Genomic DNA, 26,409 nt, shown 5'->3' on the forward strand with positions numbered 1-26,409 from the left:
GTGAATCTGGCTTCCCTGTTGATTTTGCTTGTCAGAAGGTCGCAAAAGATAATCGCATGACTCCGGGACACTGCAAACCGTCATAAATATAAGTCATTTGCCAATGCATCTGAATTTTGATCACATGACCACAGAGATGCTTCAATGGTCGTAAGTGTGAAAACGGTCATAAGTCACTTTTTTCAGTGCCGTCATAACTTCAGATGATCACCAAACAAACTGTTGTACGTCAAGGACTACCTGTACTTTGGAATTCCCTCTTCCCCCATCCCAAACAGCTTCCCTCCTCACCCAGAGTCTATGGCAGGCTGGCATTGAAGCAAAGCGAAAGATCTGATACCTGTCTTCCAAGTTAATTCATCTGCAACCAAACAAATTGTTGTGTCTTCCTGAGCCTGGCCTCCTTGCAGAGAGTGACTCAGATACTGAGGGGGAAGAGATGACAGGGCTTCCCTCTGCAGGACCTTCCTCTCTGGTTCCACTCCAGGTCCCAGAGGCAGGCCAGGTGGAGGAGATGATGAGGCCTCTTTCTCCTGCACCTTCCCCCTCCCAGGCAACACCTCAAGACCCAGCTGCTGACAATCAGTCCTGGTTAAATCCCAGGCATCACAGAAAGGAGAGATGGGAACAACAAAAGAAGGGGTGGGGCAGGCCTAGAGAGTGCTGAGTCACGGAGCCACACCCCAAAGGGTATAAAAGCAGGAGGAGCTGCTCTATAGTTTCTTGTGACGGACAAAAACAGACTCTTGGAAACTTTGGCTGCAATATTTCGAGACTAAGAATTTGGCTTCTGGATTTCTGTTTATTTCTGAACTCTTCGTTGCTCCAGCAACGAACTACAGTTACGCTGGCTTCTGAGGAGATAAGAGACCTTGGCAGGCAATTGCAGGTTCGTTACCAGAACTAATATCTGTCGTAGGAATAAATTGCTGGCAGATATAGTCAGCTCGCGTGTCTTCTTGGTTGTGGTTGGGGGGGGGGATAGAACACAAATGATGGATGTCTCTGTGCAATAGAAAGAGAAATAGTTCGACTTAGAATTGTCTCGATATGATTGATTGATTGATTGATTGATTGAATGATTGATTGAAGGTTAAGATGTGCAACAGACCTACTTATATTACTGCCTGTGTTTGTCCCAAGTGAAATATGTAAATTAAAAATATAAACCACTTGGCTGGTGAATTATTTAGTCCTGTGCTCCTTGCAGGATGGTCTACTCTAGGCAGATGAAACCATTCCATTAAGATTTTTAGAAAAATCTAGGTTGTTTCCCATCCTCATTTTATTTCCTGGCTAACAAGAGACAGCAAAGAAGTTTCACGGAAGTAAGATTGCTGTGATTGATGGATGATGTTCTTTCTGCACAAACTCAGGAAGCTCAAACTGCCCAAAGAGCTGCTGATTCAGTTCTACAAAGGAATTATTGAGTCTGTTATCTGCACCTCCATAACTGTCTGTCTACACCTCCATAACAGACAAAGACAGACTTCAATGGATAATTAGAACTGCAGAAAAAAACAATTGCTACCAACCTACTGAGCACCTGTAAACTGCACCAGTCAAAAAGAGGGCTGTGAAAATATCTACAGACCCCTCACATCCTGGACATAAATTGTTTCAACTTCTACCCTCAAAAAAACACTATAGAGCACTGCACACCAAAGCAACTAGACACAAGAACAGTTTTTTCCCAAATGTCATCACTCTGTTTAACAACTAATTCCTATAACACTGTCAAATAATTTACTAAGACTGTATTACTATTCTTCTTCTCTTCCTTACTAGTATTGATCTCTTCCCACTTATTACTATAACCATGTTGCATGTATCTTTCAATTATATTGTTTTTATTTGTTTCCTAGTACGATTTGATAGCTTATGAATAACCTTGACTATCACTAAGTGTTGTATCTTTTTATTCTTGAAGAATGTATTTTATTCTCCTTATGTACACTGAGAGCATATATATCTAAGATAAATTCCTTGCGTGTCCAATCACACTTGGCCAATAAAGAATTCTATTCTATTCTATTCTATTCTATTCTATTCTATTCTATTCTATTCTATTCTATTCTATTCTATTCGATTCGATTCGATTCGATTCCCAATCCCAATCCCAATCCCATCCCATCCTATCCTATCCTATCCCTATCCCTATCCCTATCCCCATTCCATTCCTATTCCTATTCCTATTCCTATCCTATCCTATCCTATCCTATCCTATCCTATCCTATCCTATCCTATCCTATCCTTATCCCTATCCCTATCCCCATTCCATTCCAATTCCTATTCCTATTCCTATTCCTATCCTATCCTATCCTATCCTATCCTATCCTATCCTATCCTATCCTATCCCCATTCCATTCCTATTCCATTCCATTCCTATCCTATCTTATCCTATCCTATCCTATCTATCCTATCCTATCCTATCCTATCCTAATCCTATTCTATTCTATTCTATTCTAAAAATGAGGAGAGAGACAGACATCTCTCATTAGGAGAATTCTGTCTTTGTCAGAAGATGGAGATGTCATGCTTTCTACTGAGGTAGCTGGCAAGGGTCTCTCGGGTCATGTTCAAAGGCTTATTTGAATTCTTTAATCAAAAGACTTTTGTAGAATTAATGACTTGCAGACTTTGCAGAAGTATCTTGGAATGTATATAACATAATGGCCCTAAGAAATAGTTCTATCATTAAAGTTTAGACAAATTCATAAAAGAAGTAAAATCGTTGTTGAGTTTATTACACTCCTGTGAATTAAATGGACAGATCCATATTTTTGCTGGTAATGATTCGGAAGTCATTTATATTTCCTTCTCTTGAATTTTTTTTTTAAATTGCTAGTCTAGCCTATAACTCTACTGAGGGTTTTTTGAGGACACTTAAGTTTGGGTAGGCACTGAAGTCTGGTAAATCAACACTATTTTTTAAAATATTACCACCCCCTCTAGATTTTCTTTCTCTCTTTTTACTTCACACAAAATTCTAACCAGAATTCTAGACTTAGTTTTTAAACAATGGTTTTGTGGTTTAGTTCAATGCCTAAACCATGGGTAGTTTCTACTTACATCCGCTACTGGTTCGCAACAGGAGCACATGTGCGTATTTCTGCACATGCTCAGATCGTTTATGATGATGTCTGGGCGGGTGGGCGGAGCGTCCTGCTGCCATTAGTACCCATTCGCAAGAACTGGACCGAACTGGGAGGAACCTCCACTGGCCTAAACCCAATGTTTATTCACTGACTGGGCCCAAATATTGTCATAAACCATTATAAACTAAAATTTATAAAATAAATTACAGCATACTGTACTTATTTGGATTTGTACAATTTGCACTAACTATACTTTACAAGTGTAAAGATGAGTTCCCTCAACTCACATGTATACCCATCCACCCAGAGTTCATATGTTAAGAGTTATGACCATATCAGTTTTTATGAAATACTGTATTTCATATGGGTCACCCATATTTCTGTATGCATTCATTATTGACCTTCTTGTCATTTAACCAGGCAGCCTTCTTAAATACCCCATTGCATTCAACTTGATTTAGATTTCCTCTGACACACAAGTACTCCTTGGTTAATGATCACTCATTCAGTGACTGTTGGAAGTTATGCCACTGCATTCTTTCAATGTACATTCCCCATTGTGTGTCTGCTTACTCTCTTAAAAATCCCTTTCTCTCCAATGAAAGTAAATATAAACATTAATTCCCTTCTTGCTAATTATTTCGGCACTGGAGTGAGCATTCCAAGGGGCAGGGGGTGGGGAAAAGAAAAGTACAATCATGGCCATGTGATTTTCCACTTAGTGACTATTTGATAGCTTATGAATAACCTTGACTATCACTAAGTGTTGTATCTTTTTATTCTTGAAGAATGTATTTTATTCTCCTTATGTACACTGAGAGCATATATATCTAAGATAAATTCCTTGCGTGTCCAATCACACTTGGCCAATAAAGAATTCTATTCTATTCTATTCTATTCTATTCTATTCTATTCTATTCTATTCTATTCTATTCGATTCGATTCGATTCGATTCCCAATCCCAATCCCAATCCCAATCCCATCCCATCCTATCCTATCCTATCCCTATCCCTATCCCTATCCCCATTCCATTCCTATTCCTATTCCTATTCCTATCCTATCCTATCCTATCCTATCCTATCCTATCCTATCCTATCCTATCCTATCCTTATCCCTATCCCTATCCCCATTCCATTCCAATTCCTATTCCTATTCCTATTCCTATCCTATCCTATCCTATCCTATCCTATCCCTATCCCTATCCCTATCCCTATCCCCATTCCATTCCTATTCCCATTCCCATTCCCTATCCTATCTTATCCTATCCTATCCTATCCTATCCTATCCTATCCTATCCTATCCTAATCCTAATCTATTCTATTCTATTCTAAAAATGAGGAGAGAGACAGACATCTCTCATTAGGAGAATTCTGTCTTTGTCAGAAGATGGAGATGTCATGCTTTCTACTGAGGTAGCTGGCAAGGGTCTCTCGGGTCATGTTCAAAGGCTTATTTGAATTCTTTAATCAAAAGATTTTTGTAGAATTAATGACTTGCAGACTTTGCAGAAGTATCTTGGAATGTATATAACTTAATGGCCCTAAGAAATAGTTCTATCATTAAAGTTTAGACAAATTCATAAAAGAAGTAAAATCGTTGTTGAGTTTATTACACTCCTGTGAATTAAAAGGACAGATCCATATTTTTGCTGGTAATGATTTGGAAGTCATTTATATTTCCTTCTCTTGAATTTTTTTAAAAAACTGCTAGTCTAGCCTATAACTCTACTGAGGTTTTTTTGAGGACGCTTAAGTTTGGGTAGGCACTGCCACCCACTGTGATGGTTTTACACATGCTTTCAATTATTTTGTATTCAAGTCTGGTAAATCAACACTATTTTTTTAAACATTACCACCCCATCTAGATTTTCTTTCTCTCTTTTTACTTCACACAAAATTCTAACCAAAATTCTAGCCTTAGTTTTTAAACAATGGTTTTGTGGTTTAGTTCAATGCCTAAACCAGGGGTGGGTTCTACTTACCTCCGCTACTGGTTCGCAACAGGAGCACACGTGCGTACTTCTGCACATGCTCAGATCGTTCATGATGATGTCTGGGCGGGTGGGCGGAGCCTCCTGCTGCCATTAGTACCTGTTCGCAAGAACTGAACTGAACAGAAAGGAACTTCCACTGGCCAATGTAAACAAACCCAATGTTTATACACTGACTGGGCCCAAATATTGTCATAAACCATTATAAACTACAGTTTATAAAATAAGTTACAGCATACTGTACTTATTTGGATTTGTACAATTTGCACTAACTATACTTTACAAGTATAAAGATGAGTTTCCTCAACTCGCATGTATACCCATCCACCCAGAGTTCATACGTTAGAGTTATGACCGTATCAGTTTTTATGAAATACTGTATTTCATATGGGTCACCCATATTTCTGTATGCATTCATTACTGACCTTCTTGTCATTTAAACAGGCAGCCTTCTTAACTACCCCATTGCATTCAACTTGATTTAGATTTCCTCTGACACACAAGTACTCCTTGGTTAATGATCACTCATTCAGTGATTGTTGGAAGTTATGCCACTGCATTCTTTCAATGTACATTCCCCATTGTGTGTCTGCTTACTCTCTTAAAAATCCCTTTCTCTCCAATGAAAGTAAATATAAACATTAATTCCCTTCTTGCTAATTATTTCGGCACTGGAGTGAGCATTCCAAGGGGCAGGGGGTGAGGAAAAGAAAAGTACAATCATGGCCATGTGATTTTCCACTTAGTGACTATTTTGCCTAATGATAGAGCTGCTACCAATAGGTTTAACAACCACTAGTAGGGTTGTTAAACAAAGTCGATGTGTAGTTTCTGCACATCTCCATCGATATAAACTTCCTTATTCTCTATAAATGCCATATCACCTGTGAAATCACCATAGATATGACTCTTAGCAAGCTTATTACTGAACACAGATCAGCAAACTTGTGAATGTTTCCCATATCTATGGATTGATGGTGACTATTCAGACATACATTGAATGTCTCAGATTTATTCACAATGGAATATGTAGATTTGCCACTGCTCTGATCATTTTCTGTTCTTTATTTCCAGCTGAAGACAGCCTGAACATAAAACCCATTCTCTGATATTCTCAGGTAATAAAACTTGAATTGAAGTGTGTTGTTCAGGAAGAAGCTAATGTTTAAAAATATTTCCCTATAAATATGGAAAAGCAATTTTTCTCTTTTCTCATGTTCCCAGGCAAACAGAAACCACAGATAATTTGATTTAAGAATAAGCAAGAGATCAGTTAAAAAAAAAGCCAGGAAGATATTTCCATATTTGAAATTCAAGGAGATAATCAGTTTTATGACCTAAATATCTTATTGCCATTTTCTTCCTTTTTGGAGCATTTCTAAGAAATGAATCTAAAACTAGAAACTTGTCTATAAACACCAGTCCATGACAATGTGATCCTATGAACGTTTATTCTGAAGTAATCCTCCCTAGAACAGGGGTCTCCAACCTTGGCAACTTTAAGACCTGTGGACTTTGCTGGCTGAGGAATTCTCTGAGTTGGAGTCCACAGGTCTTAAAGTTGCCAAGGTTGGAGACCCCTGCCCTAGAACATAAGGTTGAAGAAACCTTGGAATTCGTCTAATCAGAGGTGGGGTTCACATACTTTATCTACTGGTTTCCTCAACACCCAAAATGTGAGCGTACACGCACCCTCCAAGCATGCTTGCAGCCTTCCGTGCATCCCCACAGCCTTCTGCACATGCGCTTTGCTCATGTGTGCAGCTTGCACACATGTGTGCGGCTTAGAAAAACGTGACTAAATAGGACGGCATAGTGCCGGGGCGGGTGGGTCACCCACAGGTTGCTACTACCAGTTCGCCTGAACTGGTCTGAACCGGTGAAATACCACCTCTGCTTCTAGTTCAGTCTCCTGCCCAAGGAGAACTTCTCTTATCATTCCAGTCAAATGGGTGTCCAACTTTGGCTTGAAAACTTCCAGAGACAGAACATCCATGACTCCAAGAAGCACAGCATTCCATAGTTAACCCACCACTGGTCTTAAAGATGCAATGTTACTCCTGTATTGGAGAAAACTGGCCTTCGAATAGAATAGAATAGAATAGAATAGAATAGAATAGAATAGAATTTTTTATTGGCCAAGTGTGATTGGACACACAAGGAATTTGTCTTGGTGCATATGCTCTCAGTGTACATAAAAGAAAAGATACGTTCATCAAGGTACAACATTTACAACACAATTGATGGTCAATATATCAATATAAATCATAAGGATTGCCAGCAACAAGTTATAGTCATACAGTCATAAGTGGAAAGAGATTGGTGATGGGAACTATGAGACGATTAATAGTAGTGCAGATTCAGTAAATAGTCTGACAGTGTTGATGGAATTATTTGTTTAGCAGAGTGATGGCCTTCGGGAAAAAACTGTTCTTGTGTCTAGTTGTTCTGGTGTGCAGTGCTCTATAGCGTCGTTTTGAGGGTAGGAGTTGAAACAGTTTATGTCCAGGATGCGAGGGATCTGTAAATATTTTCACGGCCCTCTTCTTGATTCGTGCAGTATACAGGTCTTCAATGGAAGGCAGGTTGGTAGCAATTATTTTTCTGCAGTTCTAATTATCCTCTGAAGTCTGTGTTTTCTTGTTGGGTTGCAGAACCGAACCAGACAGTTATAGAGGTGCAAATGACAGACTCAATAATTCCTCTGTAGAACTGGATCAGCAGCTCCTTGGGCAGTTTGAGCTTACTGAGTTGGCAGAAAGAACATTCTTTGTTGTCCTTTTTAATGATGTTTTGATGTTAGCTGTCCATTTGAGATCTTGCGATATGATAGAACCTAGAAATTTGAAGGTTTCTACTGTTGATACTGTGTTGTCAAGTATTGTGAGAGGTGGAAGTATGGAAGGGTTTCTCCTAAAGTCTACCACCATTTCTACGGTTTTGAGTGTGTTCAGTTCCAGATTGTTTTGGTTGCACCACAAGGCTAGTCGTTCGACCTCTTGTCTATATGCGGATTCGTCATTGTCTCGAATGAGACCAATCACTGTTGTGTCATCTGCGAACTTCAGTAGCTTAACAGATGGATCATTGGAGATGCAGTCATTGGTATACAGAGAGAAGTGGGGAGAGCACACAGCCTTGGGGGGCCCCTGTGCTAATTGTACAGGTATTTGATGTGATCTTGCTTAGCTTCACCTGCTGCTTCCTGTTTGTTAGGAAGCTTGTGATCCACTTACAAGTCTGTTCCGGTACCTGTAGCTGGTTTAGCTTAGTTAGAAGAATGTCTGGAATGATGGTATTGAATGCTGAACTAAAGTCTACAAAAAGGACCCTTGCATAGGTCTTTGGAGACTCAAGATGTTGTAGGATGTAGTGCAGAGCCATATTAACAGCATCATCTGTTGATCTATTTGCTCGGTATGCAAATTGCAAGGGGTCTAACAGCGGATCCGTGATGGTTTTCAGGTAGGAAAGCACTAGCCTTTCAAAGGTTTTCATGACTACAGATGTTAGAGCAACTGGTCTGTAGTCATTCAGTTCCTTGATGGTGGGCTTCTTGGCACTGGGATGATGGTAGAGCGTTTGAAGCAAGAAGGAACATAACACATCTCTAGTGATTTATTGAAAATATGGGTGAAGATGGGGCCAATTGGTAAGCACAGACTTTTAAGCAAGAAGGAGTTATCTTGTCTGGGCCTGGAGCTTTTCCTGGCTTTTGTCTGTGAAATAGGTCCTGCACTTCCTTTTCTGTGATCACTAGGGTTGTGAACCCAATGAAATGGGGTCAGTTGTAGGAGGCTTGGCTGTTGTTGGTGTGTCTGAGATGGGGGTTGTGGAGATAGGTGGCTGTAGTTTCCTTTCAAACCTGCAGTAAAACTCATTCAGGTCATCTGCCAGTTGTTGATTACCTTCAGCCTGGGAAGGAGGTTTGCCATAGCCGGTGATATTTTTAAGAGTTTTCCACATGTTTGCTGGTTCATTTGCTGAAAACTGATTCTTTAGCTTTTCAGAGTAGCTTCTTTTTGCTGCTCTGATCTCCCTTGTTAGTGCATTTCTGGCCTGATTGTACAGCATTTTATCACCTTTTCTGTAGGCTTCCTCTTTGGAATGTCGTAGCTGCTTAAGTTTAGGTGTAAACCAAGGTTTGTTGTTACTGTATATTCGCAAGTTCCTTGTAGGTACACATAGGTCTTCACAGAAGCTGACATATGATGTTACAGTATCTGTGAGTTCATCCAGGTCTGCAGAGGTATCTTTAAAAATATTCCAATCAGTGCAGTCAAAACATGCCTATAGCTTTAATTTTGATTCCTCCGTCCAGGTCTTTACTGATTTAATTATTGGTTTTGTGGCTTTAAGTCTTTGCCTGTAAGCAGGTACAAGGTGAATCATGCAATGATCAGAATGTCCTACAGCTGCACGTGGTAAATAGCAGCCGCAGGGTAACCATGGTAGAAGAGGGGTATATCTCTATCTATCTCCTACTTGTGAGTTGTCCAGAGATGTTTGGTCAGCTGCCCTGTGAAATAAAATACTGGACTAAGCCTTTGGAAAGATCCACCAGGCCTGGTCTTAACTTTTATAACCACACGAAACCTCTGCAGGTAATCCTGGAGTCATTTCTGCTCTAAAGAACATTCTGCTTACTTGATTCATTCTCCCTCCTTTGGAATTCAATTTACGTCATAGATTAGATGCTAGATCTCAAGAGTATTGTCTTTTATTCAATGGTTGAATTTTTGTCATTTGATAGTCAAAGATGCTTCTTATTTGGAACACTTCAGTCCTACATTAAAACATGTCTCTGTTAAATGAATGTATATTAATTGTTTAATATTACTATTACATGGATGGAATTGGAAGGCTTATAAATATAATAGTAAAGATTAACATTTAATGTTCTATGTGTTTTAAAATCTAGAGGTGTGCGAGCATCAAGCTGGTGTGTTTGGCTAGAAAAACCGGTTCTTCAGCTTTCTTAAACTGACTTCAAGAGAATCTGAAGAATATCAAATCTAGCTTGGCGATAAGTCATCATATAAAAAACTGAAATAAAAGTGCAAAAATTATAAAAGCTTTAGCTCTTACAAAATGCTCGTGACTTAACTCATGATTCGTCTGATTAATCATTAAATTTTCCAGAACCAGAATCCGTTGGACTATGAATGAAGAAAATCATAGGAGCAACAGTCTTCTATAAATGAGACACTTTTCCTACAATAGAAAATCATTATAAAAATGCTAATTGCTTGAAGAGGGAAAAAATGGAAATTAACAATGTATCCTCTCTGAAGAAAAATGACAGTTTTATTCTGAGCACAACCCAAAGTGTCTCTGGTCTTTTTATTTATGATGTGGTTGAAGAATGTTGGAATTCTATCGAAGGCAAGGTAGATGGATCTGACAGCTCACAAGTAGATTCCATGCTAGCAAGTCAGATTTATGAGCGCACGGACAGCTGTTGCTTTAATGCTAAAGTCTTAACTGCTTGTCAAACAACCGAATATGCCAAGACATGTGAAAAGGGTAGCCTCAGCAAAGTTTTGAAAAAGGACATGCTGTCTAAGAGTCACACAAGGGTTCCTCTAGAAGATAAGTTCTACTTAGCAGAGAATTCCACTTTTACGGCGGATAGTGGCCTTGACCTTGACCTGGATGGAAACTTTATTGAAGCCACTGAGGTTTTTCAGAATGATTTCCTTGAAGATACTGAATGTTCTGATGTGATGAAGGAGGAGATCTATGAGGACTGGGAAGCAAAGCTGAAGTTTCTGTTGGAAAGTGATGAGGAGGAGGAGCTAATCCCGAGTACCGATTGTGATGCGTGTTCTTACTTCCTCAGTGAAATGCCTCGTCTGTTTCAAGTATCAGATGACACTATGCCTATGGAGACCACCATTGGCTTCAGTAGACATCCGTCAAAGTCCAAAGAGGTAGCTGTCAGGAGCAACTTGACGGCGTGCAGACCATCAACTTTGCAAACAGGAATGACACTGACTGTTGGGCAACAGCAGAGTATGAATCTTGGTATGAAAACCAAAGAAAAGCAGAAACAACCGGTTATAATTAAAAATAATTACTCCAGAACAGGAGAAGAAAATCGTAGCAACAGTTGCTCAAGTTGTCATGTTTCTGCTCTTAGATCACAAGGCGTAGAAAATGGAACTTCAGCAATGAAATCACCTTCACGACGCTTAGATGTTTCTTCAGCGACAGCAGGCAAACAAGATACTGCAGAATGCAGAAACTTCTCAGGGGAAATCAAGTCTCAGCGAGTAATGCAGGTGGGAAAGAAAACGATGCGAGGGAAGTCCGGGCTGCCCCATTCCGCAGAAGATTCTTTAAAGGCGCTACCCACTAAACCGCTTCACAAATCCAAACTTCATACAATTCAGAGGGAAACAAATCATCTAGGTTCAGCCACTTCGCTTCACAGACAAGGAAAGACCACCTTGGGGTTAACCAATGTTGCAGACAACGATACTTTATTTTGTGGTCAAGGAAGCGAGCAAAGGGACCGATTGGTAGGCGAATGGATTACTGGCCCATCAGAAGAAAGCCAAGCAGCAGAGGAAAGTGCTATGCCGAAGGTAAGAAAATGTTTATTTCTGTAACGTATCTTTGGGAAGATGCATCTCCAGGGACTTCAAATGCACTTGATTCCAACATGTCTTGAAAGAATGCGAGCCATTCAAACTGTTGATTGACGGCTACTGCTGTTGAGGAAATCTGGTTTTGAAAAATGGCCCAGATTAACCATAGCTGCTGTCCTAATTATAGAAAGAGGGAAGGCGTGGAAGGTCCTGATAATAGCAAGTGGTACTAAGGGGACCAGTAGACAGCTGGAAAGAGAAATCTGATATTGAATCTATTCAATGTCCTTTATTGAAGCAGTGGCTTTTTCCTACCGGGCAGCTTCTCAACTCTGGACAGAATGAACTCCTTATTGCTTTGGAATTAGGAAGAGTTTAGAGAAAAGAGGTTGCTTGCAATTCTCGAATTACCTGGATGATATATTCTACTTCTTTCTCAAGAATTTTAGAATTGTAATAGGATCTCCTGCTTGAGCAGAGGGCTGGACTAGAAGATCTCCAAGGTTTCTTTCAGCTCTATTCTGATTCTCAGAACTCTAGCAATAGCACTTGGACTTATATACTGCTTCGTAGTGCTTTGCAGCCCTCTCTAAGCGGTTTACAGAGTCAGCATATTGGCCCCAACAATCTAGGTCCTCACTATGATTTCTCATTCCTAAATTTTCATGATCCTTTAAACAATCTTGAATGACTTAGCTAAACTAAGGCTTACTAGGCTATTGATCTATCATAGTATAATATTGCCATGCATAGAAAAGTGTTATTGCAATTTAACAATGAAAGAAATAAGGTAAATAGTAGCTGGGTCCAGCTATCATTTTCTACATGCATTATTATTTTTTTGCAAGCTCAGCAGAAAAAAACCTCTTGAAAAATGTCCTTCTTCAACTTCATTCATGGTGTGTGTTTTTTAAATGTAGAGAGATGGAAAATGAAAGAGAAATTATACAAAACAGGAACAAGGTAGTATTGGGAGGGTGTATGAAGAGTGGTGGTAGTGAACAGCTTTCATCTTCTCTTCCCATCTGGTGGCATATGGTCTTTCCATTTTTTCCCCCTCTGTGAATCTCACATTTGGACCAGCCAGAGTGTCAAGTCTGCTTCAACTTAGCAAACTTTACTTTCTACATTCCTTGCTACTCTTTTATTTTTTTTTAAAGGTGATGGGGGAGTGAGAACAAGAGAATTAAGTCTGCCATGAAATTATAATTGATCTGGAACATTTTGACATTTGGATCTTTATTTATTTATTTATTTATTTATTTTTGTCACAACAATGTACACAAGCATCACACAAAATGATTATATAGTATATAAACATATATATGAGGAAATATAAGGAAGTATAAGCATATATATATAAGACAAAAAACAATGGGACAGGAACGGTAGGCATGTTTGTGCTCTTATGCACGCCCCTTATAGTCCTCTTAGGAATGGGGTGAGGTCAACAGTAGACAGTTTTTGGTTAAAGCTTTTGGGATTATGAGAAGAGACCACAGAGTCAGGTAATGTGTTCCAAGCACTGACAACTCTGTTACAAGTCATATTTTCTGCAATCTAGATTGAAGCGGTTAACATTAAGTTTAAATCTATTGGTTGTTCTTGTATTATTGCAATTGAAGCTGAAGTAGTCTTTAACAGGAAGTACACTTTGCGATGTGTACTTTTTGTACACATCTTTTTGTACTTTTTGCATACACTTTGTGATGTGGTGATTGTACAAGAAAAGCTAATATGAAAGGACCTTGGAAATCATTATTATTATACACAAGAATGTAAAGTCACAACTGTTAGTCCTTTAGCTGGTGTTGACCTTCATTTGCATTGACTTCTTCCCAAGAACCTAGGATGTCATAGTGTGTTAGTGTAGTATATGTGCAGATCCACAAAAATTACCCCATATATTACTAGGACCATCATTGCCAATTTATACCATAATATTTCAATTTTAATTTTCAGATCTTGATAATTTCTGGTCTTCTCAAATTCTTTCCCTTCTGTTCTACAGTACTGGTACTGGTTCTGCCATCTCAGTTATCCACGATTTCTTTTTTACCCGTTTGTATTTGGAAAACCCACAATATTTTAATCCGCTCATTTTCAACTACTTTTCCAACAATATATCCCAACCAATTTTTCATTACTAGTGCATGATAATTTTTAGAAATGTTTCAGGACTCATTTTTGTGACTGTGTTATACAGTTGTTTATAATCAGTTTGTGTGATCTTCCTGCATGAGCACAATATATGAGCTACTGTTTCTTCTGCTTCTTTCTACAATTTGCACTTTGATTCATTTGATGATTTTTTTCAGTTGTGGTCTTGATTAGTTCAAATAGCTTGCTCTTGAACAAACAAAATTAAGCCTTCAGTTTCTTTTTTTAACATTCAGGTTTTAAGCCAGCTTTTATTTTTATCCATTTTTTCCTTGATGTTTTGTAGAACTTGAGCATGTAAAGCTTTTCCTTGCCAGCATTCTGTTTGTGTTTTTATTACATTATTTTGATATTTATGCTTTGTTACTTGTACCTTCAGGAAGTTCTGATTTTTAATTTTAACTTCAGTACTTGTTCTTGACTATCTTTTACATAATCAGTCAATAATTTCTTCTTGGACAGTTTGTTTGACTTGATGCGAGCCTCTGCCTCTATTCTTTTATAATTATGATGATGAAAGGCAATGTTGAGTTGATAGGTAGATGTTATTTGAGAGTGTTAAAGATATCATTACAGGATGCAAGGTGTTCCAAACAAAGCTGCCTTTTGCAATTGACTGACAATGATTTTGTTCAAAGGCAGTGAACATACTTAATGCTCTTGTTTCCTATTTCCCTCATCACAACAATTGTGAGATGAGCTTTGCTGAGAGAGAGGGACTGGCCCAAAGTCATCAGTCAGCTTTCATGCCTAAAACCAGTGCTGGGATTCAGCCAGTTTGCACCACTTCGGGAGAACCAGTTGTTAACTTTCTGAGCAGTTTGGCAAACTGGTTGTTGGAAGAAATCATTAGGGCAGAGAACCGGTTGTTAAAATACTTGAATCCCACCACTGCCTAAAACAGAATTAGAACTAATAGAACTCCAGGTTTCTAGACTAGTACTTTAACCACTACACCAAACTGGTTCTCTTTGTAAATTTGAATTAAATTTTAAAAAATACATTTTCTCTTTAAGACTATGTTTAGGTATATGTGTATATGTCTTATTTTATTGCCTGAATAAAGGATACTCCTACAGTGGAACATATTTCAGCAACTAACACTGAAAAAATTAGAACGGAATAAATAAAGCCAACTTCTATTGGAAAAAAAAAACAAGCTGAACTTTTAGCTTTCTTGATATATTGTCTCCAACTTTTATGTGCTTAGGTTTAGATGAAATTTTCAGGCTGAGCCCTGATGACATCATGGGTAGCTTCCTCAGAAGTAATTTCTGTTGTCTTCCTCTATTCCCAACCTAGCCTACATCCCTGGCATTTCCTGATGGTCTCCCATCCAGTGTGACCCAAGTTTCACTTTTGAACCTAGATAAGGTCAACCAGCTGCTGCCACTTTCTGCAGCTCTTCAGATTTAAGCACATGCTTAAATAACGATGGCGTATTGGTTGTTGACCATTGTTAATCCCACGTTAACCATTTTAATCTGATGTTAAAAAGCCGGAAATATGAAATAAGCTTTCCAATGCCCAACTTTATCCTTCCATTTCTAAAAACAGAAATGTTTTGGACTATTTAAAAACACATCAGTTGCTCATGGGCCCTAGAAGCCAGGTCATTGGATAGTCATTTTGAATCCAGCATGCTTCAGAATCACAGCATATTTCCATTTGCTCAGAGAGTGAGCAGAAACCATACGAACCCTTCCACGTCACCAGTTCAGAGTCATTTTGGTGACAGGCCTACCATGACAAATTGACATTTCTTCAACTTGCCAAAAGGTCAGAGGTGTCAGTGAAGGGTTGATGCAATCTGTCAGCGGGCAGAGTTTCAAGGCAGAAGAAGGAGAAAACAACCAAGCAAGTTCTTTATGTACCATAATGTTCTCGTAGTTTTCTTCCATTGCATCACTTCAGAGTTTGCCCACACATTGAGGTTGTCTGTCTTTCAGAAAGCAAAGGGCCACAACAATGGAAGATGTTTCCATAAGCAACCTCCAGCAGTGTCTCATTGTAAAGCTGCAAACAGACAAACTTTTTTATAAAAGAAAAACCAAACATAAAATCAACAATGATCAATGTAGGGGGGGGTTGTTGTAATTTTTTTTGTATTTTTTTACAAAAACAAACATATAATACATCAATCATTCCGTGTGCCATCTTGGTGTTTCTTTAGTAACTACTTCTTATTTATTTATTTATTTATTTATTTATTTATTTATTTATTTATTTATTTATTTATTTATTTATTTATTTATTTATTTATTTATTTATTTTGTCACAACAGTATACACAAACTTAATATATAAGCAAAAGTATGCAACAACTATATTAATTTGATATAATGAAAGGGAACAGTAGGACAGGAACGGTAGGCACTTTTGTGCTCTTATGCACGCCCCTTATAGTCTTCTTAGGAATGGGGTGAGGTCAGTGGTGGGATTCAGCCAGTTCGCACCACTTCGGGAGAACCGGTTGTTAACTTTCTGAGCAGTTTGGTGAACTGGTTGTTGGAAGAAATCATCAAGTCAGAGAACCGGTTGTTAAATTATTTGAATCCCAACATTGGGTGAGGTCAATAGTAGACAGTTTTTGGTTGAAGTTTTTGGGATTTTGAGAAGAGACCACAGAGTCAGGTAATGTGTTCCAAGCGTTAACAACTCTGTTACAGAGTTATTTACTGTCCTTTTGGACAGTACAGATAGTCCTTGATTTACAACAGTTCGTTCTGTGACCATTCAAAGTTACAACGGCTCTGAAAAACAATTCAGATTAAAAGTTAATTACTCCTCCTATCATCATTTCTTCCCTTATAGTTTCCATTTCTCTATTACAATATTTCCCCCCCAAGTACAATATATTTAATATAATGTTCTCCTCGTTATCAAAATCTTTATCTATTTCTCTTTTCTAACCAATTATAAAATTTTCCTCATATCTTAAAATATTCCGTATCTTCTCTCTCTTTAATCATCAAGGTTAGTCTATTCATTTTGGCACAGTCTAAATTTTTTTTAATTACTTCCCCTTCCGAAGGGATTTTCTCTGCTTTCCATCTTTGTGCAAATACTATCCTTGCTGCAGTTATTATATGAATAATCAAATATACATTTTCTTTATTAATTGTCTCTGGTAGGATACACAGTATCGGTTTTAAATCAATATGTTGTTGGGTCATTTCCTCTAGCCAAATCTTAATTCTGTTCCAATAAACTCTACCTGTTGTGTCTTGCCCGCTCTCACAGCAGCCGGGGCCTTCTTATCTGCTCCCGAACACGGAAGAATGTATGCCTCCTGGCCCCAGTCCTGGCTCCATGCCCAGACAAGCTGAAGAGGAGGGGGCACCTCCCGGTCCCAGCCCTGGCTCCATGCCCAAGCAGGCTGCAGAGGAGGGAGCATCCCCCAGCCCCAGCCCTGGCTCCATGCCCAGGCAAACGGAGCAGCTAGACCCCTCCCCCTCCTCCACAGCATGTGAGCCTGAGGAAAGTTTATTTCCAACAGCTGCTGATTGGAGTGACCCTCGCATCAGAAGACTGGATAGGCGGAGGCAACAGAAGGAAGGGAGGGGCAGGCCTTAATGAGTGCTGAGTCATGGAGCCACACCCCATGGCCTATATAAAGGATCTGCTTTCTGGCAGTCTCTGAGTCAGGCAAAGTCGAACTTATCTTGCTGAAGTCACTTTCTGGTCTCCTGCCTGCTCTGAGGACTTTGCTAGGACTTTGGGCAGAGCTGCAGAGGCAAGCCTGATTCGGATTTCCCTGACCCGGCCGTCAGCGGAGGAGTGGGACACGACACTACCTTTTTACCATGTCCACCACATATGATAATAAGATCCTGGTATTTGATGGCATTTCCAACAATTGGATGATTTGTCTTTAAACATTTTTGCCAATTTTTCAGGGGGCATATGCCATCTATAAAACTATGTGGGTTTTGTGTGTGTGTGTGTGTTGCAAGCAGTTTCATCTTCCCTCCAGCTTTGCTTTCTGTAAATCCAGAACCTATTTCTTGTTCTTTATATATTTGTCTTGGGAAACATTCCAAGGATTTACTTAAAAAGCAGATATTGCTTTTTTACTGTAGGAACAACGGATCAAAGCCGAGGACGGTACTGTGGGATTATCAGAATTACCTGCAAATTCATACTGTGAAATTTCCCTCTGGCTGCAATGCAAAAGAGAGAGGGAAAAATAAAACACCTTTTCCTCTGAACATAATCTGGTTAATAGTTGTATATCTGAGTAATGCATGATGTGAAACTGCTTTTATGCCCAGCCAAGCTTATCGTTATGTATCTCCAATGGGAGAGCTGAAGGTTTAATTTGAACGGAATGGAATTTTAATTGGCCTTTGGATAGCTGTGTAATTTGACGTACCCTTGTAGTTATTTTAAAAATGGTTAGTGTTTGGCACGAGTTATTTTCAGCTCTGGAGCAAGTCATTTTGTCATATGTATGTAGCATGTGGCGAAAATCATCTCTCAGAATTCCTGCTGATGTCATAGGACCAGGGGTGTCAAACTCGATTTCAGTTTGCATCAGGGTTGTGTTTGACCTCAGGGGGGCCGGGGTGGGGGGCGTGCTCAGGATGGGTGTGGCCAGCTTGACGTTACTTGTGTCAGGGGCGCCTGTGGCGGCCCGAGTGCTCTGCCAGCGAAAATTGGCTCCCAATCTCCATTTTCAGCTGGGATGGTTTCTGCAGCAGGGGATTGGACTAGATGACCTACAAGGTCCCTTTTAATCTGAAATTTTTTCAGGACCGTTATAACTTTGAATGGTCAGAAAATGAACTGTTGTAAGTCAAGGACTATCTGTACTGTCCAAAAGGGCTCAGCAGGAGGGGCTGACCAGTCCCTGATGCCTTGAACCCTCTGCCAGCGAAAACGGAGCTCCAGAGGGCTGCACGGCCCTCCCGAGTTCCGTTTTCACTAGTGGAGGGTTACAGGAGGCTGTCCCAGCTGAAAATGCCGATTGGGAGCCCATTTTTGCTGGCAGAGACAAGTCTGGTCCTTCGCTGTTTCCAGGGTGGCTCCACAGGCCAGATCTAAGCCCCTTTCCATAGAAGAGATCAGAGATCAGAAGAGATTATTTTCCAGTAACAAGTATATAAAACTCTTTTTAACCTATTCAACATCAGTTGAGAATATTTTGGAGAAATGTATGGTTTGGTGAAGTTATGAATAAATGTTTCGGAATGAAATGGGATTAGAATTTCAACACTTGTTGCATTCCATAATAAATTATTTTCTATTATGTTTGAGTTTTGTAACACTGACACCACATTTAGAGGAAGGATACAATCTCTTCATTACATATGCAGCATTAAAGGAGTTTTCAATAAAACTTCCCCCCTTCCTGTTTCCTCTTCTACTCTTACCTGTTACACCAAAAACCCAGCTGACTTAAAGCAACCAAGTCACTTTCAATTTGATTTAGCATGCAATTAATAAATGTTATATGCAGGGGTTCTAGCAAAGTTTTGGCACTTTGCCAAGTAATCCTGAGCAAAAGTTGACCCACTGTTTGTATAACTTTGACCCAATATATTCAAAAACAAGACAAAGGTGGACCAAATATATATCACAGAATGACGTTGTACCAGTGGTGAAATCCAATTTTTTTTACTACTGGTTCTGTGGGCGTGGCAGGGGAAAGATACTGCAAAATCTCCATTCCCACCCCACTCCAGGGGAAGGGTACTGCAAAATCCCCATTCACTCCCCACTCCTAGGGGAAGGATATTGCAAAATCCCCATTCCCACCCCACTCTGGGGCCAGCCAGAGGTGATATTTGCCAGTTCTCCGAACGACTCAAAATTTCCACTACCGGTTCTCTAGAATCTGTCAGAATCTGCTGGATTTCACCCCTGCGTTGTAATTTTTTTGATAAATCATTATTGCTCCCATCCTATTAGGTCAGCATGCTAGCCATACAGGTAGTCCTTAGGTTATGACTGTAATTTGGCCTGGCAATTACAGTCGTAAATCGTGAAAGTGATAAAGAGCATCACCATGCGGTCAAGAGGGCTGTTTTCACAACCTTTTTTGCGGTAGTTGTTAAGCAAATCCATTGATGGTTATTGGCTGATTTTTGCTGGAAACTGAAAGTAAACATGGTTTCTGGCACAACTGTCTTAAATTATGGTCATGTGACTACAGTGTACTGCAAAGGGTCATAAATGAAGGCTGGATACTAAATGGCTAAAATGCGGTCACATGATCTGTAGGGAGATGGCAGAACTTCATAACTCGATCATAAAGTCTTTTTTGGAGGTTCCATTGTAACATTGAATGGTTGCTAAACCAGGGGTCTCCAACCTTGTCAACTTTAAGACTTGTGGACTTCAACTCCCAGAATTCTCAGCCAGCTTTGCTGGCTGAGGGATTCTGGGAGTTGAAGTCCACAAGTTTTAAAGTTGACAAGGTTGGAGACACCTGTACTAAACGACCAACTGCATATTGAGGACTATCTTTGAGAAATGGTCAATGAATATAAACAATTTGGTTCACTGGGCCCTAAATTCTCTTCCTGTCACCTTCAGGGTCTTGCCGCAGGGATGTAAGATGAAAAACATGTGGTTGACTGTTTTGCATGTTTGGGATTTGACTGATTATGCGCTATCAGATGAGTGTCAACCCTTAGAAACCACATAGAACAGGGGTGTCCAAACTTGGCAACTTTAAGACTTGTGGACTTCAACTCCCAGAATTCTTCAGCCAGCTTTGCTTTGGAATTCTGGGAGTTGAAGTCCACAAGTCTTAAAGTTGCCAAGTTTGGACACCCCTGACCCAGAAATAGAATAGAATAGAATAGAATAGATTTTTTATTGGCCAAGTGTGATTGGACACACAAGGAATTTGTCTTGGTGCATATGCTCTCAGTGTACATACAAGAAAAGATACGTTCATCAAGGTACAACATTTACAACACAAATGATGGTCAATATATCAATATAAATCATAAGGATTGCCAGCAACAAAGTTACAGTCATACAGTCGTAAGTGGAAAGAGATTGGTGATGGGAACGATGAGAAGATTAATAGTAGTGCAGATTTAGTAAATAGTTTGACAGTGTTTGAGTGTTTGAGTGTTTGACAGTGTTGAGGGAATTATTTGTTTAGCAGAGTGATGGCCTTCAGGAAAAAACTGTTCTTGTGTCTAGTTGTTCTGTTGTGTAGTGCTCTATAGCGTCATTTTGAGGGTGGGAGTTGAAACAGTTTATGTCCTGGATGCGAGGGATCTGCAAATATTTTCATGGCCCTCTTCTTGATTCGTGCAGTATACAGGTCCTCAATGGAAGGCAGGTTGGTAGCAATTATTTTTAATTTAGCAATTTAATACCTTACCTAGGATGATCTGGTTCTCAACCATCCTGGTTCTCAAAGTCTGCCAATCGTTCATCTGTTGTCACAGAAATTGAGTGTATGTATTTACCTTATTAAAGGGACGCAGTGGCTCAGTGGCTAAGATGCTGAGCTTGTCAATCGGCAGTTTAGCGGTTCGAATCCCTAGTGCCGTGTAATGGGGTGAGCTCCCGTTACTTGTCCCAGCTTCTGCCAACCTAGCAGTTTTGAAAGCACGTAAAAATGCAAGTAGAAAAATAGGGACCACCTTTGGTGGGAAAGTAACAGGGTTCCGTGCACCTTTGGCGTTTAGTCGTGCCGGCCACATGACCATAGAGACGTCTTCAGACAGCGCTGGCTCGGACAGCCCCTAGAGTCGGGAACGGCTAGACACATATCTGCAAGAGGAACCTTTACCTTTACCTTTATCCACCTTAATGCTGAAATTGCTGCATCCATTTTTCCCCTCTTCCATATTTCCGATTTCTCAAACGGGCTAAGTCTTTGCATAATGTGTCAAAAATATAATATTTGAGCCTGTTCATTTATGCTTTGAATGAGAACCTTGGATTGATTTGTCTCGTGAGCTTAGAAGTTAGGGTTTTGCGGTCCAATTTAATTTCATTAGGGCAATGAATATTTTTCAAGAGCAAGTGTCAGATCTGAAAGGCTTCCTTAATGGCAAAAAAACTCCTTGTTAAAAATGTCATTCTTTTGTGGGTGGTGGGTAGTGGGAAGCTGCTGGCAGTTGTTAAGAAAATTCACAGGGGAGGCTGTTGCCTAGAAACCTGGAGCGGATAAAAGCACAATTCCCAAGGTGAAATCAGAGGCACCAGACTGTGCAACAAAGAGGCAAAAGAATGTATAGTAGATGAACAGGATGGCCCAACGGTGCTTTTTCAAGAGGCAACTGGAACTTTCTGGTTTTTCTTTGAAGACATTTCGCTTTTCATCCAAGAACCTTCTTCAGTTCTAGCTGAATGGTGGGGAATGGCAGGATTTATAGTCCTTGCAGACAGCTGCTCATTTGTATTCTTTTAGAGCAGGGCTGTCAAACTCAAGGCCCGCCAGCTGAATCCAGCCCATGGGGTGCTTAATTCTGGTCTGCGGGGCCACCCTGGAAACAGTGAAGGACCGGCCCATGCTGCCAGAGCTCTGTTTTCACTGGCAGAGGGTTGCAGGAGGCCGTCTCAGCTGAAAACGGAGCTCGGGAGCCCGTTTTTGCTGGCAGAGCTCTTGGGCTGCCACAGGCACCCCTGACAAGAGTGACATTGCACTGGCCCCGCCCCCGCCCATCCTGGCCCCACCCACCCAAGGTCAAACACAACCCTTATACGGCCCTCAATGACATCGAGTTTGACACCCCTGTTTTAAAGAGTTGTTGAGGCCACCTGGGGGTTTGTCTCAGTGGTGAAATCCAATTTTTTTTACTACCAGTTCTGTGGGCGTGGCTTGGTGGGCATGGTGTGGTTTGGTGGGCAGGGCAGGGGAAGGATACTGCAAAATCTCCATTCCCACCCCACTCTGGGGTCAGCCAGAGGTGGTATTTGCCTGAACTACTGAACTACTCAAAATTTCTGCTATCGGTTCTCCAGAACCTGTCAGAACCTGTTGGATTTCACCCCTGGTTTGTCTGTGTCCTCAAATATAAACCCTTCCATTCCTCACCACTCAGTCAGAGCTGAAAAAGCTTCTTGGATAAAAAGTGAAATGTCTTCAAAGAAAAATAAAGAAAGTCCAGTCGCCTCTTGAAAAAGCACCTTTGGAACAACCGTGATCTGGATGATGGAGAATCTCCATAAGCAAGTAGGGCAAGAATTTTTACTGTCCTACATAATAGGCCTACCATAAAACATAGATCTGTGTACAGAAACATCCTGGAAGTGAAATAAATTCACAACAAATAATAGATATTGGATAATTGAGACCTGGATGATTAAGAATCTCCATAGACATAAACAGGATAGTTTGAGAAGGGGCTACCTGAGGTGAAGAAATGGCTGCTGAGCTTTGAAATGCCACTTAAATGGATCCACCTTCTTGGTAGTACAAGGCACTGGTGTGGCCAGAGGTAACAAGTGGGGAATAAATAATTAGAAAATGAGGAATACATTTGTAGTTTAAAATGGGCATATCCAAGGTGGTTTGTACGTTTCTGATGGTGGAGGGATGAGGACTTCAGGGGAAATACACTAGCCCAGGGATCTGCAAACTTGGCCCTTTTAAGACTTGTGGACTTCAACTCCCAGAACTCTGGGAGTTGAAGTCCACAAGTCTTAAAAGAGCCAAGTTTGCAGACCCCTGCATTAGCCCAAATGGTCTAACACAGACATGTTTCATAGGGCTGTCATTATAGATATCAGGAAGCTTAAGATAAATAATTGAAATCGACTGTCATGCATATATAGGTAGCTCTCAATTAGCAACCACTCATTCAGCAACGGTTCAAAGTTACAACCGTGCTTACGGCTGGTAATAGTGCTTAGGAAAGATTCTTACGGCCAGTCCTCAAAGTTATGGCCGCCACAGTACCTCCACAGCCATGTGGATTGCAATTCAGGCACTTGGCAACTGACTTGCCTTTAGAATAGTTGCAGCATCCCATGGTTACACGATCAATTCGATTCTGAGCGGCTCAAGGTTGACTCAGCCTTCCATCCTTCAGAGGTGGGTCAAATGAGGACCCAGATTATTGGGGCCAATAGGCTGATTCTGTAAACTGTTTAGAGAGGGCTGTAAAAGCACTATGAAGCGGTATGTAAGTGCTATTACTATCAGCATTTGCCATCCTCCCTGCCAACTTCCCACAAGTCAATGGAGAAGCTGGCAGGGAAGTGGTAAATTGCCCCTGCTGCCATTGTATTTATTTCCTGAGGAGCCCAATGGGCAGCTGGGTAAGTGTGGGTCCCAGGCAGGCAGGTGGCTGCCCTGCTTGGTTGCGCTCGCACTGCACCTGCCACCCCCAGCCTTGCTGTACTCAGGGTGCAGCAACCCCTCCTCTGCCCAACAGCCCTCCATAGTGCTCACCTGCCTGCCCACCAACCTGCTTGTGACGACCAGGATCCATGACTTCCCGCTGGCTTCCCCATTGACTTTGCATGTTGGAAGCTGGCAGGAAGTCATAGGTCCCAGTCACATGAGGTTCTCTCTGGATGACCAACAATCCTTGTTTACAAAAGCAATGGGGATGTTGGGATGCTGCGATTGCTGTTGCTTAGTGATGCAGTGATATGACCTTGTGCTATTAAACCACATTGTTTAGCAATGAAAATTGTGGTCTCGGTTTTTTTTTAAAATTTGCATTTATATCCCGCCCTTCTCCGAAGACTCAGGGCGGCTTACATTGTGTCAAGCAATAGTCTTCATCCATTTGTATATTATATACAAAGTCAACTTATTGCCCCCAACAATCTGGGTCCTCATTTTACCTACCTTATAAAGGATGGAAGGCTGAGTCAACCTTGGGCCTGGTGGGACTTGAACCTGCAGTAATTGCAAGCAGCTGCTGTTAATAACAGACTGTCTTACCAGTCTGAGCCACCAGAGGTTGCTATAGTTAAGCAAGGACTACCTATAAACTTGTCCCGGTATCATGGAAAAGGTGATTCATGAATCTTTTGAAAGGTTGATGTTTTGGTTGGCAATTCATAAGGCACCACTGTACAGGCAGTCCCTGACTTACGGCCAGTTGCTTAGCAACAGTTCAAAGTTCTGACAGCACCCCCCCCAAACTGGCTCTGTTCTGAAATTCTGACAGCCACCCCTCCCCATGTGATCACATGACCACAAATTGGGTGCTCAGCACATTTAGGGCCATTGGCACCATCCCACATTCATCTGACCACATTCATCTGACCCACAATTATGACAGCTTTGCTGAAAATGGGCATTTATTTCCAGTTATCAGCAAAAATGCCCCATGGTGAGCAATGAGTTTACTTAACAACTGCGGCATTTGTTTAATGACCGCAGATTCACTTAAGGACTGCAGTGCTTTGCTTAATGACTGCTGCAAAAAAGGTTGTAAAACCAGATTGGTCACGTGATGATCCAGCGTATGACCATCAAGACTCACAACAATAATGAGCAGGCTCCATTAGAGTCATAAGTCAAGGACTAGCTGCGTATTCATACTTCCCTGTGGCAATAATCAAAGGCTGTTAAATATTTAACTCGTCTTTCATATAATTCAAAGTGAAGATCCCCAGAGGTTCAACTTGACAGCGGCTACAACTTCTCTAGTTGTTCAAAATGAACGGAAAGGGATAGCGATTTTTAATATTTAATGATCCAGTAGTTATAATTTCACTTTTTATTTCTCGTCCCAAATTTGGATGCATCGGCAGGAGAGGACAAAGTCAGCTTTTCTATAAGTTATTGCCAGTAAGTGTCTCTAGGCAGAATACCTCTGCTTGGATGTTTTTTAGGAATTTGGGCTCCGGGAATAAGGCTAATTGTGCAGTTACAGACTGATGTGTGCAGACAGATGTGTCTGCCTTAGTTTCTGAAAACATCTGCCTGGTCCAAATATTTGGAAGGTAAAACAGGAAGATTTACTTTATGAATGCTGCAGGTCCTTGCAGGTTATGAGCCTTGCAGCTTGTGTGCATGTGTGTGCATGTGTGCGCTTGCACTCGCACCCACACACTTGCCAAAGGTGCTTTTTTCAAGAGGCAACTGGACTTTCTGTTGTTGTTTTTGAAGACGTTTCACTTCTCATCCAAGAAGCTCCTTCCACTCTGAAGCTTCTTGGATGAGAAGAGAAACATCTTCAAAGAAAAACCAGAAAGTCCAGTTGCCTCTTGAAAAAAGCACCTTTGGGACAACCATGACCTGGATGACTGAGAATCTCTATAGACATGTGTGTGTGTGTGAGGATAATAGAATAGAATAGAATAGAACTTTTTATTGACCAAGTGTGATTGGACACACAAGGAATTTGTCTTGGTGCATATGCTCTCAGTGTACATACAAGAAAAGATACGTTCATCAAGGTACAACATTTACAACACAAATGATGGTCAATATATCAATATAAATCATAAGGATTGCCAGCAACAAAGTTATAGTCATACAGTCGTAAGTGGAAAGAGATTGGTGATGGGAACGATGAGAAGATTAATAGTAGTGCAGATTCAGTAAATAGTTTGACAGTGTTTGAGTGTTTGAGTGTTTGACAGTGTTGAGGGAATTATTTATTTAGCAGAGTGATGGCCTTCGGGAAAAA

The 26,409-nt window shown here is 40.5% G+C and overlaps 1 protein-coding gene across 2 annotated transcripts in view; it reads left to right on the forward strand.

The window, feature by feature from the left end:
* Positions 1-6,157: 6,157 nt before the first annotated feature.
* The window catches only part of ALPK2 (alpha kinase 2), a 68,054-nt gene continuing 47,802 nt past the window's right edge, over positions 6,158-26,409 (forward strand). For both annotated transcript variants that reach the window (XM_058171853.1, XM_058171854.1), the window contains exons 1-2: positions 6,158-6,206; positions 10,231-11,678. In XM_058171853.1, coding sequence (XP_058027836.1) covers positions 10,353-11,678 — 1,326 coding nt within the window. In that variant the 5' untranslated portion in view covers positions 6,158-6,206; positions 10,231-10,352. The remainder of the gene's footprint in view (positions 6,207-10,230; positions 11,679-26,409) is intronic.

This window comes from Ahaetulla prasina, chromosome 2 (genome assembly GCF_028640845.1).
Source record: "Ahaetulla prasina isolate Xishuangbanna chromosome 2, ASM2864084v1, whole genome shotgun sequence".
In the NCBI taxonomy this organism is placed as follows: Eukaryota; Metazoa; Chordata; class Lepidosauria; order Squamata; family Colubridae; genus Ahaetulla; species Ahaetulla prasina.